This window comes from Poeciliopsis prolifica, unplaced genomic scaffold, assembly GCF_027474105.1.
Source record: "Poeciliopsis prolifica strain line A6 unplaced genomic scaffold, Auburn_PproV2 SCAFFOLD030, whole genome shotgun sequence".
NCBI classification, from domain to species: Eukaryota; Metazoa; Chordata; class Actinopteri; order Cyprinodontiformes; family Poeciliidae; genus Poeciliopsis; species Poeciliopsis prolifica.
In genome coordinates, this window is record NW_026562405.1 from 5,025,982 (window position 1) to 5,047,063 (window position 21,082).

At 36.9% G+C, this 21,082-nt stretch overlaps 1 protein-coding gene across 1 annotated transcript; it reads left to right on the top strand.

The window, feature by feature from the left end:
- Window positions 1-1,055: 1,055 nt before the first annotated feature.
- gmppb (GDP-mannose pyrophosphorylase B) lies at window positions 1,056-10,708 on the top strand. The gene is made up of 10 exons (XM_055050463.1): window positions 1,056-1,181; window positions 2,753-2,942; window positions 3,035-3,115; window positions 3,503-3,551; window positions 3,744-3,886; window positions 4,661-4,819; window positions 5,298-5,376; window positions 7,727-7,854; window positions 7,933-8,115; window positions 8,742-10,708. Exons 2-10 carry the CDS (start codon window positions 2,814-2,816, stop codon window positions 8,871-8,873), a joined length of 1,083 nt encoding a protein of 360 aa, XP_054906438.1. The 5' UTR covers window positions 1,056-1,181; window positions 2,753-2,813; the 3' UTR covers window positions 8,874-10,708.
- Window positions 10,709-21,082: the final 10,374 nt, after the last annotated feature.

The following is a 21,082-nucleotide window of genomic DNA, read 5'->3' on the forward strand; positions in this document are numbered from 1 at the left end:
CTAAAGAAGAGCAGCAAAAGCAAATGTAGTGGATTAGCAGTGTTTACCAACAACTGATGTCATCATCCAGGACATATTTCTCTGTTGTATCAAATCTGCTGCCCAGAAACTGAACTGTTTGAATGAAGCTGTCGAGCAGCAATGATCTTTAGTCAGAGGCCTACTCAGATTCATTGCAAGATTGACTGTTACTGGAGATCTTTCCTGCCCTTAACAACACCACTCACAACAACTTTTGAAGATACTTGTACTGGTATTTTGGTGTAGAAGTACCAATACCTTTAACATCCTTTTGGGATAGATCAGGTTTTATATTGTGTTTTATAAAGTTTGAATTCAATTCTGTCTTTTAGTTTCGCAGCCTGAACGCAGTCCGTTCTGGGACACATTAAACGACAAACTACTAACTGATTTAATGCAGCAGTCATCTGATCTAAATTGATTTTTAACCAAAGTACAACAAAGTCAGGTCAATCAGGATTATTGTGACGTATCGCGTAGTAAAGTTACACTGTGCCTTTAATTTTCCCTTCTCGCCACGCTGTTTTTCTCTGATTGGTCAGAAGAGCGAAAGAGGCGGGTTTGGGTTGTTTGGGACATACCATGATTTGCCATTAAAGGGGGAATTTAAAAAAAAGTATAAATAAAAATGATCGAATAGTTGCGACACGCGGAAAATACATTCCTTTTTATTTGGCTGGAAACAATAATGTACTTATTTCTAGAGTTAAATAATGTTTTAATTTTGGACAAATGGTCAAGTTTAACACCCCTGACTCGGCAACAAAAGTAAAGGATGACCACCAAGTTAGTCAGAATGACCCAAAAGAACCGGAAATTATTCGATCTGACTTGTACATTTTTTTTCTAATAAATTTTAGATTAATGTAAGACTAAGCAGGGGTGGGTATTATTCGTTATAAATTGTATATGCTGACAACAAATCGCGAATTTGCATATTTGATAAAAATATTAAGCGGACTTCAACAGATATGTTTCCGGAACTTACCTTATTTTTAAAGTTCTCACCGGATGCTGAATGTGTAACACCCGACCGAGTGAACACGACGCTGCCGAACCGGAAGCCAAACAAGGAATTCGGGTCTGAGGAATGTTACGTGTCATTTTCAGAGTTTCAGTCATTCAGAAATATCCTGAAGCGCTTCAGTGGTTAAACACCTGTAAGTTTTTATCCTTTTAACTTATTCACACAGTTAGATGCTAGGAGACCGTATTAACCGGCGGCTAGGCCTCGGTTTGTGGTGTTTTCATGAAGATAAATTGAGCTAAACTAGCCAACCTGAGTTCAAACACCATAAAACGTGAGTTCATGTCAGTCTCAACACTTTTAATTTAACTTACCCTCGAATAAAACATAAACATAAAATTTTAATAGTTTAATCTCCGCTGTTTATGATTAATTATCAGTTTGCTAAAACTGTTAAATTAGTTTCTGGTGTTGTACAGAAATTAGTGTCCAGTTTGTTTCGGTTCGTTGTTAGACTTTAAATATTGTTCATCTACAATTTGAAAGATGTTGCACATCCATTAGCTTTGTTTTGTAAAACAAAAACGATCATTGAAGCCAAATATCGTCTTAAAATATATCAGTTTTAAACAATAAGATAACTTTATGAGGTAAAACAATCCATGAACACCATTAAAGTTCTGCCTGTTTTTATTCAAGTGTAAATTAAGGATTCATCAAGAACAAATGCAGAAAAGAATGAAGATGCTATCAATAATTATAAATTGTGTTTTTCCATTATTAATTTGAGCCTTTTTCTTTAGTTAGAAGGAATTTTGCATCACTTATTTAGATTTCTTTTTTCAGGAGATTGTATCAATCCTCCTTTCTTTGTATGAAATGTTTGAAAGTCAATAATATAAGAAACTGTTGCTTTCCCAAACCCTTTTTCAAACATTTCTGGTTTGTTATGTTGAACTGTATTTCCAGGAGTTTCACTTTTGTATGTCACAAGTTTATTTTAAGTGGAATTTCACTGTGGATCTCATCAAGTGATATGATTAAAATACTATAATTTTAGTTGTTATGAATCTGTGTTTCACCAAAGTTCAGTCCAGTTTATGCATCACACCTGCAGCAGTTATTCTGCAAATGTTACTCACTTTTTCTGTATTATGTTTGCACTTCTTTATTTATTAATTAGTTGGAGAAACGCATCATAATTATAAGAAGCAATTTGAAAATAATCAGTCCTATCCAGAGATGTAGAGATTAGCCAAAACTGCTTCAACTTATCTTTACTCAAGTAACAGTAAAAAGTATTTGGTAAAAAGTACAAAGTACCTGATCAAAACAATCATTTAATATTTACAAATTACATATTTAGATATACCAAAGTGTAAAATACCAACATTTAGAGATGTTGGTATTTTAAGGACCAATATGACAATAATCCATGTAAATAAAAAAGTTTTTCCAAATCAGTTTATTTCAATGTGACAAAATCTGCAGCTGTGTGTCTGTCTGGTGGATTTCTGTTTGTTTTTCATTCATTGGGTTAAAAATCCAGAAAATTCACTCAAGAGTAGAAATACTTCATAATGAAATTATGCAAATAAAAATCAAAAGTTCTGTGTAGTAAAAATACACATAAAAGTACATTTTGTTTTTCCAAACAATTTATGTATTTGAATGAATGTAACTAGTTAGTACCCAGTTCTGATCCTCTCAGATGAGCTTGTGAAGGTTTTAAAATCATATTTTTTATGCTCCTCTCCTCCTCAGGCTGCGCCACGCTGTTGATGAACTCTTTCCTCCTCCACTTCCTGCTGCTGACGGCTGAAGGATGAAGGCTTTGATTCTGGTTGGGGGTTATGGGACCCGGCTGCGGCCGCTCACCCTGAGCGTCCCCAAACCGTTGGTGGAGTTCTGCAACAAGCCCATCCTGCTGCACCAGGTGGAGGCACTGGTCAAGGTGAGGAGGAGCTGCGCTGAATCTGCTGGCGGGTTTGTGATGACCTTTATTGATCGGTCGCTGTGTTCCTGGGTCACTGTGCGTGTTTGCAGGCCGGGGTGAACCACGTCGTTTTGGCTGTCAGCTACATGTCGGAGCTGCTGGAGAGGGAGATGAGAGTCCAGGAGCAGAGAGTGAGAACATTAACCAACATTCAGAGACTGCAGCCAAAACAGGGCTGGAGCGATTAGTCATGTTTGATTCATTATTAAAATAATAATTTAGCAATAAATGAGTCAGTAACTTATCACAATAAACGATAATATTGTTGTTTTGAGATTAGCTATTAATATAAAAGTAATTACATAATAACACAACCATTCATTCTCAAAGATTAATAAACTTTAAATCCTAATTTAACACTGGAAAAAATCTCCTGTTAAAGTAACCAGTTGATTGGCTCTGACTTGTTGACGTGTGAAACAGTTTTGTTTTATGTGAAGGATAAAAATAAACATTAGATTTTTTGTTGTTCTGTCTGCTGCGTCCTGATTATTATTTTTTTCTGTTTCTCTCCTCAGCTCGGGATCCAGATCTCTCTGTCTCATGAGACGGAGCCTCTCGGAACCGGTCAGTGCTAATAACATGTCTAAACATTTCAAATCGACTGCAGTTGAATAAAACATACTTTACTGAAGGGGAAAATACTCCATTCAAAGTGTTAAATATCAGCAGCTATGAATATTTTAATGAGGAAAACCTTCAGTAGAATTAATTGTCCTCGTCTCAGTCTCTAATTTTATTGTTTCTGCTGGTTCGCAGCCGGGCCGCTGGCGCTGGCCCGAGAGCTGCTGAACGTCGACAACGAGCCGTTCTTTGTCCTCAACTCGGACGTCATCTGTGACTTCCCATTCAAAGATCTGCTGCGGTTCCACCGCAGCCACGGCCAGGAGGGAACCATCGTGGTGAGAAATCGTCAGAAATGGGTCCAATGACCCGAAACCAGGCTGGGAAACATTCACAAAAACATGCAGAAGATAAATTAGTCCAGAATATTTCAGGTTCTAACAACTTGTTGGATTTAAATTTAAGCTTTAAAAGTGATAATAGTTTAAGACTTTTTGTAAAATTTAATGTAATTTATTCCTTTTGTTTATGCTGCAGATTATAAAACCAGGTTTGTTTGCATTAACTTAAATGTTGTCAGTTTCTGTTAATAATCAAAAATATAAACACATTTAGAATATTTTTACATTTTATTTATATTAGTATTTTAAACTCATTTAAATTAAAAGCAGATTTTAGAGAAAAAATACTGAAGCATTTATTTATAATTAGTTTAGTATTTATAAATAAACACATTTTACTTATAAAATAAATCTGTTTATTATTGCACAATAAGTGCAAAGTTTAGCAGTTTCGCATTTATTTCTTAAGGAAGTAGATTTGCACACAAGCTAAAAGCAAAGAAGGAAATTGAGCAGAAATCTGCAAGAACTAAATTAAAAACAGATTTTAGAGAAACAATTTAAATTAAAATATTTTTTCTTTACTCTTCTGACTAGATTAGCACCTGAGTGTCCATTTTTACCCCCAAAAAAGAAAAAATAACATTTAGGTTCGGTTTAGTTAAATAAAAACAAATGAAGATAGAAGAGCGAAGCTTCTGTCTTTATCTTGAGCTCTAATCTGAAATCGTTGAATCCAGACGAATGAAAATGTGAAACGTTTGTGTGAAGGTGACGCGGGTCGAGGAGCCGTCGAAGTACGGCGTCGTCGTTTACGAGTCGGAGAGCGGTAGAATCCAGCGCTTCGTCGAGAAGCCGCAGGTCTTCGTCTCCAACAAGATCAACGCCGGCATCTACATCTTCAATCCCAGCATGCTCAGCAGGATACAGGCGAGTATTTACACCACAAAACGAAACAAGATTCACAGAGAGACTTTGAAACCCCAAGAAGCCGCTTCCTGTTGAGCTTAGAGATTTATTAACTTTTCTATCAGGAAGATGAATTTTGTTTCAGTGATTTTCTAACCTGAACTTTAAATGTTTTCCTGCTTTAAATGAGCAAAAGTTTATTAATCATCCATCATGTTTCGTTTAGGATCAGAGGAAAAGCTGCTTCATATTTCTAGTTGCACTTTAATTAATGCTGTCTGCAGATTACAGTAGTTTTAGCACCATACAGGTATCATTATACAGCTTTAATTTTGTTTTTTTTCTGTCTCTGGAATATTAGTAATAATTTTAAATCTACTCCTTTCAATGTTATTTAGACGCTGGTTGTTGTGTAGGAATCTGGAAGCGCCAGATTAATTTTTGTAAAATTCAGCTTGTATGTTTTCTGGTTTAACTGCTGTGATGCGTTTGTGTGCAGCTCAGACCAACTTCTATCGAGAAGGAAATATTTCCTGTCATGGCGAGAGAGGGGCATCTGTACGCCATGGAGCTGCAGGGTAAATATTTATTACACTTCAGATTTACTGCCATTTGTTTCTGTTTTTTTTTTTTATGTTGTCATTTTTATCTTTCCTCTTTTGTCTTTATTTTCCTGTCTTTTGTTTAAAAAAATCTGTTTTCTTTTCCTTTTTTCCTTTTACTTTAAACAAAATAACTTAACTGCCTTTGAAAAACATAGAATAAATTTCTGTTTCTGTTCTGAAACCAAACATCTAAATATAGAGAAAATGTGGAAAAATTTTCTAAATATTAAATACTTTAAATTGTTTCTGTCAATATTAGTGTATATAGATTTATTTAAAGTTTTTTTCACAGCAGCAAACAAATGAACATTGCAAAAGTGGAAAACAAAATTTACAAAAAAAAAATAATAGCTTAAAAATAATTAAAGGCAATAAAAATGATTCAGGCTGATTATTAGACTCATTAAAGGGAGGTGGATAAAACATGTTACTGTCATGAACATGAAGGAGTTTCATAAATGTTTCTGAATATTATGAAGTAAAATAATCACATTTTTAATGCAAAATCACATTAAAAGTCAATTGAAACTCATTTTTTGCAGAATAATGGAAAGTTGAAACTTTTAATGCAAAGTTGCCTGAAAATATTTCCTTCTTTTTCAAGAAGGAACTGAACTGAATGTGAAAGCCGTGGTTTAGTTTGTTGCTCATTAACGAGGAAAATTGAAACTATTTAGTCAGTGAACCTCCTTTCATGCTGCTGTAGCATCACAATAAGAGGGAATATTTCTGGAAAAATGACTCGCTCTGATTTTTGCAGCTCACAGCTCCACCAGACGTAAGTGTTTGGATCTTTTCTCTCATCCAAACTTGTGTAGATCTGGAGAGGAAATGACTGCAGACGACCGACAGATTGGAATATTTGAGTTAGAAAAATCAAAAATGTGCTCGAAAAAAATCCAAAAATTTCTTGAATTTCTGAATTTGAAAATGTGCTTGAAAAAAAAAATCAAATTTGCTTAATCTCAGAATTGTTTTTGAAAAAAGTTTGAAATTTTGAAGTTCGAAAAGTCCAACATTTGCTTTTAGACTTTACAAACTTCCAAGTTGTTGTTTTTTGTTTTTTTTTTCTTGACAAATTCTGAAATTTTTAAGCAAATTTTTGACTTGCAACTCAGAAAGCAGATCAGTTGCTCTGATGCTGGAGCTTTTCTGCATCCTCATCCCCCTCTCTGTAACTAGAAGGACAGACACATTTCCCTCCCAGTAGACGGACCAGTGCTTCCAGTTTCATCACAGTTTTCACCCTGAAGTTACCAATCTGTAGTGATGTTGCCTCGTTTGCTTCTTTCATTATTTGGGATAAATTCCATATTTTTCCAAGCATTTTGGTCTAATTTCTCATACAGAAACACTTGAAATAAGACAAAAGTAGCTTATAAGAAAGTCTTTAGTAAGATATGAAAGTTTGCTTTAAGTAAATAATTGCTTAATATTGATGAAAATTACTGGCAGATTATTTAATGTATAAAAATATATTGTTTTTCATAAAATAATGTGCCACTGGAAGTAGCACTTTTTGATTAATATTGGGGAAATATTGTCATAAAACAAGCCTTTATATCTTCCTGAAAAGTTACTTGCAAGCTACTTTTGTCTTATTTCAAGTGTACTAAGATATTTGCACAACAATCCTTGGTAAGATTTTGTTTTTGCCGTGTTGATGAGTTCCTCTAACGCTGGGCTTTAAATATATATCAGATTTTTTTCATATCAGATTTGAATTATGATTTTAGTTGAGTTTTTTTTTCTTCACTTTTTTGGCTAAAAAAATTTACAAATGGGAGAAAATATTTTTAAAAATTGGCTCTTATTTCAGTCCTGCCTGTTAGGGAACTTTAGAGCCAGGTTATGGTCATTTTTGTTTAATTACAGGGATAAAGTCATAACTTTAGCAGAGTAAAATGCAATTTCACCACAAAAAGTACAATTTTCTTGTGGGGGTAAAAAAAAGCTTGAATGCAGTTGATTAAGTATTTATATGAATTATTATCTGCAAAACTTGTACCGAAGTATATCTTCACGAGATGCTCAACATTTCTCTCTTTTTCTTTTTCTGTTGCAGTTTTCATTAAATTTCTTCCTTATTTTCCTAATGTTACAACTTTATTTCAACTCTATAGTTGTACGGCTGTTTTCTTGTAATATTATGACTTTATTCTCATAGCTTAAAGTGTCGGCCTGGCCCTAATGCTGTCGTAGGGTTGACCTGAATTCAAAGCGTAAATAAACAAGATGGCCGCCCTCTTGCCCAGCCCTCAGAGCCTCCATGCAGAGCAGATCGTTTCTCTCATTTCTGACCCGTTGGGTTTGGTGCTTGCAGGGTTCTGGATGGACATCGGTCAGCCGAAGGACTTCCTCACAGGAATGTGCATGTACCTTCATTCTCTGCGACAACACGCTCCAGAGAGGCTGCGCACAGGACCCGGTTTCCTTGGCAATGTCCTGGTGGTGAGTGCGGCTCGTCCACGGTGTGAACAATAAAACAACCACAGACGTGACGTCTAAGAGCATCACGTTTATCTGCAGGACCCGACGGCGCAGATAGGGGAGAACTGCACCATCGGGCCGAACGTCACCATCGGCGCCGGCGTTGTGGTCGAGGACGGCGTCAGGATAAAGCGATGCACGGTCCTGAAAGGGTCCAGAGTCCGATCGCACTCCTGGCTGGAGAGCTGCATCGTCGGGTGGAGCTCCTCCGTCGGCCAGTGGGTGAGTCCCGACCAGCGGCAGAAACAGGACAAATATTATCCTGATTAACGGTGAAATCCAAGACATCAAATCAAAAAATGAAGTGAAAATTTGCTTGAAAAAGCTCAGAAATAAAATAAAATAAAAAAGGCAATTTCTGCCTTTGAAAAGTCAAAATTTGCATGAGAAAATTCAGAAATTTTGAGAATAATCACAAAAAAATTGAGAAACAAACATTGACATTCCTAAGTTTGCAAGGTCAAAGATTTACTAATAAAACTTTGGAAATTTCCCAAAATTGTAAATTTTTGTCTTCTGAAGCTCAGAAATGTTCTTAATTTTTCTTCTTTTTTTATAGAAAATTGTTTAAAATAATCTCAAAATTTTGATTTTTCAAATTCAGAAATTTCAATGTAAAAAAAATTTTTTTTTATTTTTTTAGCATATATTTGACTTTTGAAACTGAAATATTGAAGTTGTTTTTTGTCTGCCATTTCTGAGGTTAATCTCAAACTTTCTGAGTTTTTTGGTGGAAGTGTTTTAGTTTTTCTGTTTTTTTGGTTCGATCTAAACGTCCCTGGCGCCGTCGTCGTAACTCGAGGTCAGGCGCTGATCTTTTCTGTTTCTGGGTTTTCCCTCGTCGTCAGGTCCGTATGGAGAACGTGACGGTGCTGGGGGAGGACGTGATCGTAAACGACGAGCTCTACCTGAACGGCGCCAACGTCCTGCCTCATAAATCCATCAACGAGTCGGTCCCAGAGCCGCGGATCATCATGTAGCGCCACCCGCAGGCAGCGGGAGGATAACACCTCGGCTAACTCTCCACTAACTGAATCCCCATGTTGCTTCGGACAAACCGACAAGTGGAAGATGAACAACCAAGTTTATTTTTTTGTTTTATTTACATTTAATTTGGACTCGTTTTAGCCCTGCATGGCTGCAGTTTCCTCCAGGAAGTTCGACTTTAGCGGGACGGACGTCGGGTTGGAGGGAAACCGGTTTGGGGTTGGTGCACTTGGTAGGAGGGTAAGGAGCTGATGATGGGATTATGGGTGAGCATTGCTTCTTAGACTTTATAAGTTCAACACTCTGAAGGATCAAACAGCAGCTTTGTGCTCAAATCATGACTATTAACGGTGGGGAAGTTTAAAAACTCGTCGAAATGTGAATGTTTGTTAGAAAATCTGACCTCAGAAATCTGGAATCAACATCATGATCCTTCATTTAGATTAAAACTAATTGTTACGCAACAGATTTTCTCTCTTTTGCGTCAGAAACGAAGCGGTTACTAACAGGATGACTTTCATTCCTTAATTAGGTCAAATCACTGCTTTTCAGCAGCGCCTGCTAAATGCAGCTAGTTTGTGTCCATTTAAAAGAAAACAGTCAACATCTGATATTCATCTGGTTTTCTCAAAAATAAAATTCAAAATGTGATATTTTGTAAATTATAGCTCCAAAACATGACATATTAATGTGGATTTACCCGGACTGCTGATGTTTTCATCCACAAGATTCAGCAACAACAAACGAGTCCTATCACACTTTGAAAAAAGTATTTATTTTTAAAACTTTTTTTTATTTTGAGAAATATATTTTTTAAAATGAATTTATTTACAAATATTCCAACAGATTAAATTTGATTTAATTTAAAGCGTAGAAAAAACACTGAAAGTTTGATATTTGAGCCGTCATTCATTTTAAAAAAGAAATTAATTTACTCTATCACTTCCAATATCTTGATTTTCTTCTTATTTTTGCGTCTCTTTTTATTATTCTGTTAATACATCATTTTTTAAATTAAAATTTAAATCATTATCCTCTCCAACAGAACGAGTTTCAATAGGAAAGAAAATCCGTTTTGGAATCTATATCTGATTTTAAACAATTATATACATGAAATACGCCAAGCTTTGGCCGGAGGCACTGTGGCTAAACGCATCTCAGAAAACATTTCTAAGTTGTTGAGTTTTAAGAAAATCTCTCGGCTTGATGTGAAAAATGCCTTTTTGGCAGCAATGTTGAAAAATTTCCTCTCAGTTGGATTTTTTTATTTGTAAGCGAGAAAATAAAAACGAACAAAAAGGTGAAATATTCGACGCTCTGTTTGACGTAGGACGAACTTTTGGACTCGTCACCGTGACATTGTGCTTTATTGGTGATTTTACCTCCAGTTTTTTTTTCTTTATTTTTCATTTGGCTGAAAACTCAACAGAAATGTGGAAGCGGTACTTCGTTCACTCCTCTGAATTCTGTCGCTCAACGTTCCTGTAGAAACTGCTAATTATGGGTACCAGAGCTGTTTGCAGTCATTGTGAGAAATCCTGAAACGGATTCAGGTTTAAGCTCTAAAATATTAAGAAAACTTCAACTTCTGATCAAGTTGAATCATTTTCTGATGTTCTGGCTGCAGATATTTAATCACTAAGTTGATCTTTATTAATTGTTTATCTCTGTTTATGTGCCGCCTGTCAGACAGCTACGGTAAGCAGTTACTGATTTAAAGTCGGGCAGTATTCTGGAGCCGAAATGTGTAAAAAGTGTTGGTGAAGGAAAGGTTTTTCTTGTCATTAAGGTGTTTTTCTAAAGAAACAAAATAAATCCACTAAAGGTATTTTGATTAAGTTTCTTCTGTTATTTTCAGAGCTGGTTTTGTTTGAAGATGAAGCAAAATGAGTTTCACATTCATTTTATTTATTTATTTTTGGCCCACGTGTCAGTCTGGACCTCATCCCCCCCGTCCCAGTCCAGATGAACTCTGACCCGCTGCAGCTTCTTCACCGGGAGACATTTGCTCGGTACCGGATGGGAAACGGGTCGGTTCGGACCTCCACATCCCAGCTGTGCGTCCCAGAGCTGAAGTCCTGGTGGCTGATGACGCAGTGCCGCTGCTCAAACCTCTCTGGGTTGCCAGGAAGCTCCTGTCTCGGCCCAAATGGCACCGCCATCAGATCCACAGACACGCTCAGGTGCGGGTCAGCCGTGTTTGGGTCCAGAACCACCGGAGAGAAGGAGACCATGCGCTTCATGTTGGTCCAGATGTTGTAGCTCAGGTTGCCCAGATGTTTGGCCTCATCCTGGGAGAAGCTGCAGCTCATCCAGTGGGGGGCGCTGTTGGACTCTTGAGCCCTGAAGTTCTGCAGCAGCAGCACATCCTCAGAACATCTGAACTCTTCTTCTGCTGCTGTGACGGTTTGTGAAAGAGCCTCCATGTTCTCCTTCATCGCCTGCCTCTCCTCCTCTTCCTCCCTCGCATCTCTGACCCTCTTCTCCTCTTCCTCCTCTTCTCTCCTCACATCTCTGACCCTCTCCTCCTCTTCCTCCCTCGCAGCTCTGACCCTCTCCTCCTCTTCCTCCTCTTCCTCCCTCACATCTCTGACCCTCTCCTCCTCTTCCTCCCTCGCATCTCTGACCCTCTTCTCCTCTTCCTCCTCTTCCTCCCTCACATCTCTGACCCTCTCCTCCTCTTCCTCCCTCGCAGCTCTGACCCTCTCCTCCTCTTCCTCCTCTTCCTCCCTCACATCTCTGACCCTCTCCTCCTCTTCCTCCTCTTCCCCCTCACATCTCTGACCCTCTCCTCCTCTTCCTCCCTCACATCTCTGACCCTCTCCTCCTCTTCCTCCTCTTCCTCCCTCGCATCTCTGACCCTCTTCTCCTCTTCCTCCTCTTCCTCCCTCGCAGCTCTGACCCTCTCCTCCTCTTCCTCCCTCACATCTCTGACCCTCTCCTCCTCTTCCTCTCTTCCTCCCTTGCAGCTCTGACCCTCTCCTCCTCTTCCTCCCTCACATCTCTGACCCTCTCCTCCTCTTCCTCCCTCACATCTCTGACCCTCTCCTCCTCTTCCTCCCTTGCGGCTCTTAATCTGCTCTCTAATCTGCCTCTCTCTCGATTCTGTCAGCCTGGATCTTTATGTGTTCTGCAGTTTCACCACATTTTCCCTGAACCTGTCTGAACCGGGTCAGTTGTTTCCTTCAGGGGCTGCTTCTGGTTCTGGAGCTAGTAAGAGCAATTTAAGATTTCCTATGTCTTCTCTAAACATCTTGGACATAAACATGGCTTTGAAAAGGTAAAATTGCAGTTTTAACTTGCCGCTATTCAAAAAACATTTAAAATATCAAGAATTATAATTAGCGTAATGATTAGTCTGGATAAAAATTTAAATATTTGAAATTTATTTTTGACAAATTGTAATGAATGTTTCACAGCCAGTAATTTACTGTAGATATTCTGAATTAAAACTTCAAAAAATCAAGAAACTATGATTATTATTATATATGCTTTTATGCATTTTGCACAGCTTTGCGTTTTTCTCCCGCTTTGCTGAAATGGATTTTGTTTTCCATGAAGGTGACAGAAGAGGCAGAAAATCAGGTCAAACTGTGGCAGATTGGGACACAACATGGGAAAAAGGTTTACCAGCTGCTCCCCCTGCTGGCTGCTGCTGGAACTGATCATCCTACCGTAAAACCCATAATATATCAAACTGGAAACTTATTTTATTTCCATATGAAGCTGAAAGGAATAAAGAGCATTCATTTTCCAACTGTGTATTAATTTAAGTGATAGAAAGCAAATTGTTTTAACATCATCAGAAGTTTTTTTCTGAATTTTCTTTACAGAAATAGGCTAAATGTTTTTTAATAACAATAAGTCCAGAAGAGCAGCAGAGACCCACAGCTCAGGAGAGACATGTATCCTTTATGGAAAGTGTCTAAAAGTAAGCAAAGAGTAGTCCCATGTAAAGTTTCCCTCAAGCTAAACGCCACAGCAACTACAGAAAGGCTTAGATTGAAGCACAGCCATGTGTTAGAATGGCCTAGTCAAAGTCAGGATCTAAAACTGAGAATCTGTGGCAAGATAGTATCTATCCAGTTGTTTTTTCATAGAAAAATAAGCCAAACTTTCTAGATGTGCAAAACTAGTAGAGAAATTCCTAAAAACGCCTGCAGTCATAAAAAAAAGCATGCCACACTTTTCAGATTCTTTAATGCATTCTATAAATAACTAAAACTTTTTACTTTACAATTTTGAACAACTTTGTGTATATCATGTAAAATCACATGTACTATTTCTATAAGTAGATTTTGTTTGTTTTGAAGATTTGTGATTTATGACAATAAAATCAAATTTACTCACAAAATTACATTTTAAAACAAATAATTAATCAAAAGAGGTCTTGCTCTCATAAGTAAAGGTTCTGTTGGTTGAAATACATACAGGAAGTTTGGATGTGTTGCTATGAACTTTCTTTCCTCCACTGCACAGATGCTGAAACTCGGAGATTATTAATAAAGTTAATCTTTTATCACATAATATTACACAATAAGAAGATAATTTAGATAATATGATGCCGACCACAATATCAAGGGAAGGTTGTACAGCAGACAAAGAAACCTTGACCCTAACTGCTGTGGGATCATAAATCAGAGATAAAACTGTGGAAAAGTTTTGCTATAAACAAAAATAAAAAGGGAAAAGGAAAGCAATATTCTTTATTGCCCCACAGTGGAAAAATTCAGGTCCAAGTTAAAGGAAAACAGACGCAAATTTAAACCAACGGAAAAACAAATACATATTTAAACTATAAGAAGAGTCACATTTGAACCTTAAAGAAAACAAGAAAGGGAGAATAACTATTTTTCTCGAGCCGCTGCAGCCTGGATGTTTGCACTTTAACATCGTTGCATAAGTTATAAACCCTGTGATTTTATGACAGGATGCAACTTCTGTTTGGTCGGATAAGAACGAGAGCCGAATTATCTTGACTCATGTCGACTGTGTGTATAAACAGACATCTAATCTATGCAGGTCAAATGTTTTACCAGCCAATAAAACGGATCTGCTGCTTCTTTAGGTCGATGTTTTCTTCAAGTCGAGAAGCTTCTCCAAAGGTTGAGAAGTTAAATTATCATCATCTGGTAAAATTTTACATTCTTTTGAGGGTGGTGGATTTGTTCCCAGTCCGAGACCGTGGTTCTGTTTTGAAATATAAATAGTCAAGAGTTTCCTTACGACACGTTAAAAGCTTTTATTCAACCGATTGGAGGAGCAGCATCAACGTCTCTTTAAAAATGACAGATTTGCTGTAAACGTGAGGATTTGCTGACAGATAAGCAGAAAAGATGTCAGAAAAATTGTGATTTTGATTGCTGTTGAGTTTGTGGAGCGAAGTTTACCATTCCTTCAAGACCAACTTGCAATTTATACGAGCTTGTTTTGAGTCAATAATGCTTTTATTTTGAGGAAAAAGTTCTGGTTTTATTGGCAGATTATGTACATTATTGTTTTAATTGAAATAAGTGGAACTAGAACTTTTTCACTAATATTGTTATTTACTTAAAATAAACTCCTATATCTTGCTGAAAAGTTCATTGTAAGTTACTTTTGTCTTATTTCAAGTTAACTAGAAACTGGACCAAAAATAGTCGGATTTTGTATTTTTCCAGTTTTCAAATATTTGTTTGTATTGCTCTGTAAGATGTCAAATTTATACTGACTGTACCCAGAGGTGAGTGCAATACCAAGACATTATACAGCACCACTTCAACATATTTTTATTCAAGTAAAAGCAAAAAGCAGCCGTTCAAGAAATTGGTAAAGTAAACAAAGAGCAAAACAGTATCTGGTAAAAAGGCTCACAAAGAACTGAGTAACTGATCAAAACATCCATCACTTAGCATTAGCATCCACTAAGTACCATGTTGGTATAGCATTTAGCATTAGCATCCAGTAAGTACCATGTTGATGTAGCTTTTAGCATTAGCATCCACTAAGTACCATGTTGATGTAGCATTTAGCATTAGCGTCTGCTAAGTACCATGTTGGTATAGCATTTAGCATTAGCATCCACTAAGTACCATGTTGATGTAGAATTTAGCATTAGCGTCTGCTAAGTACCATGTTGGTATAACATTTAGCATTAGTGTCCACTAAGTACCATGTTGATGTAGCATTTAGTATTAGCATCCACTATGTACCAAGTTGGTGTATCATTTAGCATTAGCGTCCACTAAGTACCAAGTTGGTGTAGCATTTAACATTAGCGTCCACTAAGTACCAAGTTGGTGTAGCATTTAGCATTAGTGTCCATTGAATTCCATGTTATTTTAGCATTATCATATGCTAAATTCTACATGAATTTAGCGCATTAGCTTTTGTTAAATTCCATGCTGGTATTGCACTTTAGAGCTAGCAAAGCTAATGTTTACGATTAGCTTAAGGGTTATTGCAGCTAACATTTTAGCTACAACAGAAATAAAAACAATGTCTAAAAGCTTTTTTATATAGATTTCAATAAATAAAATAAAAAAATGTTTCACAAGAACCAAAAATCCACTGGAAAACAGTAGAAATATTTAGATGATGAAAATGATTCAGATGAAGATGATTTTGTTGTATAACGTCAATAAACCATGCAGTTAAAGTGAATGAGTGTCTCTCCCACTGCAGGTTACCTAAATAAACATTACGCACAGCAGAAGCATATGCTCTGTCCGAGCTGGACGTTCATCAGCGGCGCTGCCAGGGAGGCTTTGCTGAAAGAAACCGAACCCTCAGCAACGTGCATGTTTAGAAACACGTCTCTCAGCAACCGAGTCAAACAGCAGCTTAAATAAAGGAGACAATACAGCTGACTGGCAGGTTGGATCATCACAAAGAACCGTCTTAATCTTTTTAAATTCCTCCTGTCATTATAAACTAATCTGTGGATCTTTCCTCTTTACAGAATATCATCTCTCATGTTTCCTTCCAGACAAAGGAGAACAAGTGATCATTAGTACTTAATGAGCCCAGGTAAGTCAAAAAAATGAGCATGTCTTTAAATAAAACCTTTTTCTGTCGATCATTTCAGAAAGTGAAACTCATTTATTACCAGATTCATCACATAGAGAGAAAAAACAAAAACATTTTATTGTAGTTTTGATGATCGTGGCTCACAGAGAATAAAACATATTTTTAACGGCATGTCAGGTTGATATCTGGAAAATTAAATATTTATAATGAAGCATTAACTTCTCTAAAGACTGCGTCCTCCAGAAAACCCAGTGGACCAGAACCAGCAGACGACTGAATGAGGATAATAATATAAGTAAGGCCAGATGTTTCTAAATCAGCACCACAAAATCAATGACTTTGATTGGAAAAAAAAATCACAAAGTCCTGAAGGGACTGATCGATTTTAAAAGATGTCGGGATTATTTGATTTTAAGAGTCAAATGCAGACATATCTAGTTATAAATATTTTAACAATTTCAGGAAACATTTGCATTAATTTCCAATATTGATTTTTCTTTTTAAACAAAATTCCAATTTCTCATTTGTTGAATTTTGGGTTTTCATTCTTTGTCAACCAAAATTATCAAAAGGACAAGAAATAAAGACCCTAACTTTGTACATTTTCACAATAATCTCACATTTTGAGCTGACCGTAGATTTAATCTGTCAAATTTTAGAAATGTTTTTCAGATTATATGATTTCAGGTTTGATGAGTTTGCACTGAATGTTTTCCTGCCTGTTTTTCTCTTTAACCATGTTTATGTCTGAAGGCTGAAGGTCGTTTAATGTTTTGTCTGAAAACTAAATGAAACAAAACTTGTGGAACAGGAACAAAAAGTCCAAGGTCTCTTTCATTGATATGAACATAAACAGTCTGCTTATCTTTTAATTTATTCCACTGAGGAATTTTGTTTGGTTCTTCTGTGAAATGTTCACACAACCAAAATGTTACACTCAAATTTAACCAAATGATTTTAATTCCTAACATTTGAATTTTCTTAATGTTTTGAATCAGCTGTCATTCTGAGATAAATTATGGTGTCAGTTATTTTTAAAACCTTTATTTAAACTTTTTGAGCCAAAATCTTGGAGACAAAATGACTCATAGGTCAAGAAATAGAGAAATAAAGTCAAGAAAAAAATGTTTTTTTTTGTAGGAAATTTGTTTTTCATTGTAGATCCAAAATTTTGAATGGATTTTAAATGGTGTAGGATTTGGGTCACTTTCTTTCAAAGCGCTGCTACGTTTAGTCAAGTTTAATAAAAAAGAGCTGATTTGCTTGCAGCAAAGTTTGTGATGCATGAATCATTTTCCATTCTTAATAATAATCTGAGGAGCTCACGAAGTAAAAGTTACCATCTGCATCAAATGCATTGATGGATTTCTGTTATTCTTGAATTGCAGCTGTGGACCACAGAAAATCAAAGCAAGTGCCACAAATGGCCCAGAGCCACACTTTGAAAAACCTGTAAGTCTTGTAATAGCCATAGTTATATTAGCAGAGGTGAATTTCTGCCCTTTGACACTGATGCAGTCCTGACTTGCAGTGTTTCTCTCTCTGTTCAAACGTCATAAATCAGAGCGCAGACAAAAGCTGCGTTCTGATTCATTGCACCATAAAAGTCGCCATTAGCGGCTGGTTGGCTGGGTGAGGACAATCCCTCCATGAAAAGATTTCATTAATCAGATTTACCTGCTAAGACTCCTGATAATCGAAGAACAATACAGACCTTCAGCACATTTTCAGTAGAGCAATTTAATCCTGAAACTGAAAATGAATCAGCAGTTTTTCTTTTTGAAAATGAGAAGTTACATAATTGTTACGTAACTGTTGAAGCAGACGACAGATCCTGCAATGTTTCAACATTTTCAACACACAGTTTAGATTTCTGAAAGATCAAATGCGTGTAAATACTTTTATTGTGGAAACTGCATCTGGGTTTCCTCCCATTTTGCATTAAACTTTAACTTCAGCGTTGATTTATTTTCATCCACATCAGAAGAATCTCATCATTGCACCCAAAAGCTTCTTGTGACGTTTTCCCTCTTTTAAATGAGTTGTCATGATTGTATTTGAAGAAAAAAAATCATCTTTTACAGTTGGATAAAATTGTGCAAACAGATTTCCACTACTTTGATATATTTTTACCAAATAGAAGCGAAAATAAAAAATAAAAAAAATCAGATGAGATAAAATATTTACTTGAGATCCAAATGACAAATAATTGACCAATCCTGCCTTTTTAAAGAATAAATTCAGAAATGCAGCAAAATGTAAAATAAGCAATTTATTTAAGAATTGGCCAAAAGTTTCCATCTTTAATTGGACATAAATGCAGTTGTTGCTGTTTTAAGGGATTCCTCTCCACTCATTTCTTATGGCATTTCATCATTTGTTCATGTGAAATATCGAGTTTGGATATGTAGATGTGTACATGCGGGCTAGAACGAGAAACCTTTATCACGATCGCATCGCATGAGTTGGGATTCACCCAGATGGTGGAAACTTTCACCGTTCGTCGCTCCCCATTAAGAAAATGCTAAATCTTGTTATTATATAACGTCACATTGGTGGGGCTTCATATTCAGAGTCTAGCAAGCGTAGCTCTGTGAATTCACTAGGTTTAAATCTCACATGCAGTGAGATTTCTCAGTTCAAATGTGTTTCATGAAAGTGTTTGTGCTGCTGCAAAAGGAGAGGATTAGACAAATCCACTGTCTGTACAGGTTTCAATCCTCAAAGGCAGAAACATGTTTACTGTCCCAATGAAGTTTCGGCATTGTGCAAACAATAAATAAAAACAAAAACATATTTTCAACAAGACTCAGAAAAAATGAAGAGATATTTAATGTTCAAACAAAAAACATTTTTTGAAATATTCAGATTTGGAGTTTGATTCCTGCACCGTTTACGGCCCACACCTGGAGAACTCGGAGTGGCATCACCACCAACCATTCAGCCTCTCCGCCTTATGTAATCTGGTTTATATAATATTATAATCCACTTGTCAACAAGCTCCTCAGAGCATAAGAACCAGAAAGAGAGCGGATCCAGTGTCGGTTCTGACGGTGTCTGGGTCGATTCCCAGTCACTGTGAGGTCACTCGGTGTAATCTCATTAATCTAAACCCAAACCTGCAGCGTTAATCCGAGCAGCTTCAGGTTTGTTTACAACTCACCAAAATCTAAACATGCAAACAGTTTATTGACTAAATATTACAGGTTTATTTTGATATGTTAAGGTGCTGATTCTGGTTTGTGGTAAAGTTTTCATAATGTTTCTGTTCATGCACTCTAACATCTGTCACATTTAAACAGGCAGTAACATGTAAAATAGTTGCAATAATGTTTTTCACTCATCAAAAACATACCTGGAGTCTTGCCTCTCATCTTTGAGAAGTCTTTTAATCTCCAGCTGGGCTCTGGACCGAGCCCCGCCTTCGAGGCGCAGCTCCTCCCCCACTCAGCTCCTTCAGACTAGCCAACCCGAACTAGCAAACAGCTGAGCTCTTTATAGGAGCAGTAGAAATGCTCCTATAAAGTAGAAATGCTTTATAGGAGCAGTAGAAATGCTGCTGTTAAAGGGTTAACAGAGGAGCCATGTTGTTATGACTTCCTGAAGACGGAGTTTCAGAAAAAGCTGAAGTTTTTAAAGAGACAGGAGGCTTAACCTTCTTCAGACATAAATGACTAAATCTGGATCGAACAACAGATGCAATTTGTTTGTCGTATTGTAGCGCCTTGTCAAAGGTAACCTGAGGTTTTTCACAGGGTCTCTAATAGTTCTGATCGAATTTCTCAGACTGGTTGAAGCTAAAATATGAAGATCCAGTCTGAACAGATCCAGCCTGTTTCCTGGTCATTCAGGAACAAAAAGCTCAACCACAGAGATGCAGTTCAGAAAGCAGTAGATTTCTGCATCCTGACCTTACTGCTAAGTAAACTAGTAGCTCGTCCGAATAGCATCGAAATTTAACATTGTGGCAATTTATTATAGATCCCAATGGCAACACATACAAAGAGAAAAGAAAAGGGCCCAATATCGAGCCTTGAGGAACCCCATACAAAAGAAGGTTATAGCTGAATAAAAGCCACTAATCAGAAAAGGTTTGAACGTCTAATGCCTCTTTAGTTTTTTCAGAACTTGCTTTGGGTGTCACTTTAATCGATGCACAGTTTGCAGAACGCGGGACATTTCTGTTTTGTTTGAGCCGTGTGAAGTCACGTGTCAGACCCAGAGTCTGACCCGGCCTGTCTGAATCTTGTTCAAATGTTCTGCTCATTCCTGGAAAAATGGCTCCGGAGGAATGCTTCTGTGTACTTTTAACCCCTTTTGTCTGGTTCTGATCCGTTCGTCCTGTGATCCCTGCTTGTGAAAGCAGAATCCTGTGACGCTGGAGCTCAAACGCCCAGAGACAGTCAACAGGAAGCTCCCTGGACCGGATCACCGGGGGACTCTGAGCTTCCCAAACGCACCTTTGACCATCAGCTAATTCTGTCGCAATAAGGCCTAAATAAATAAATCAATTAATCAAATAACAAAACGAGTTTGATCATTTCCAATTGCATGAATTTTTCTCTTTTCTTTCTCTCTTTCTACCAAAACCTGGATAATAAAAGTCTCATTATAATCCTAACCCTGGTTTTGGGTCGATTTTTGAAGGACAATTTTATTTGCACAGACTTTATAATTCATTTCATTTGCTGTTTTGTTTATTTATTTTGGATATTTGGTTCATTAGAATTTAAAGTTTGCTGGCCTCCCTTTATTATTATGCCATTAACTTTCTATTACTTTAAAACAATTTTATCTTTTATTGCAATAACTTTAATTTATCGTCCAGACAAATGTGTAATATTGATGGTTTGAGATTTCATAAACCCCATTTCTACTCTGGTTGGTTTTCCTTTAAATTCATACTTAAAGCTGCAATATGTAAGTTTTATTTTTAGAAAAATATTTTTTGCTTATCTGCTGAAATTGTCACTACGTCATGCCAGATAATCCGTAAAAAAACTAGCTCCCCCGCCTTCTCCTAGCGCTAATTAGAAAACAACCAATCAGAGCCAGGAGGCGGGTCTTAGTGCTGCCAATCACAATTCCGTGAGGTGCTGCTTACTCTCTGATGCACTGCAGCCAGTAGAGTCTGTTGACAATGCAAAGCATAGCCATCGATGACAGCAGATAAATGCTTTTTCTGTAACAGTAA

Coding starts and splice junctions, on each gene's coding strand:
- gmppb (XM_055050463.1), top strand. CDS start 2,814: ATGAAGGCTTTGATTCTGGTTGGGGGTTATGGGACCCGGCTGCGGCCG. Junction 3,116..3,502: donor TGAGAGTCCAGGAGCAGAGA/GTGAGAACATTA, acceptor TTCTCTCCTCAG/CTCGGGATCCAGATCTCTCT. Junction 3,552..3,743: donor GACGGAGCCTCTCGGAACCG/GTCAGTGCTAAT, acceptor GCTGGTTCGCAG/CCGGGCCGCTGGCGCTGGCC.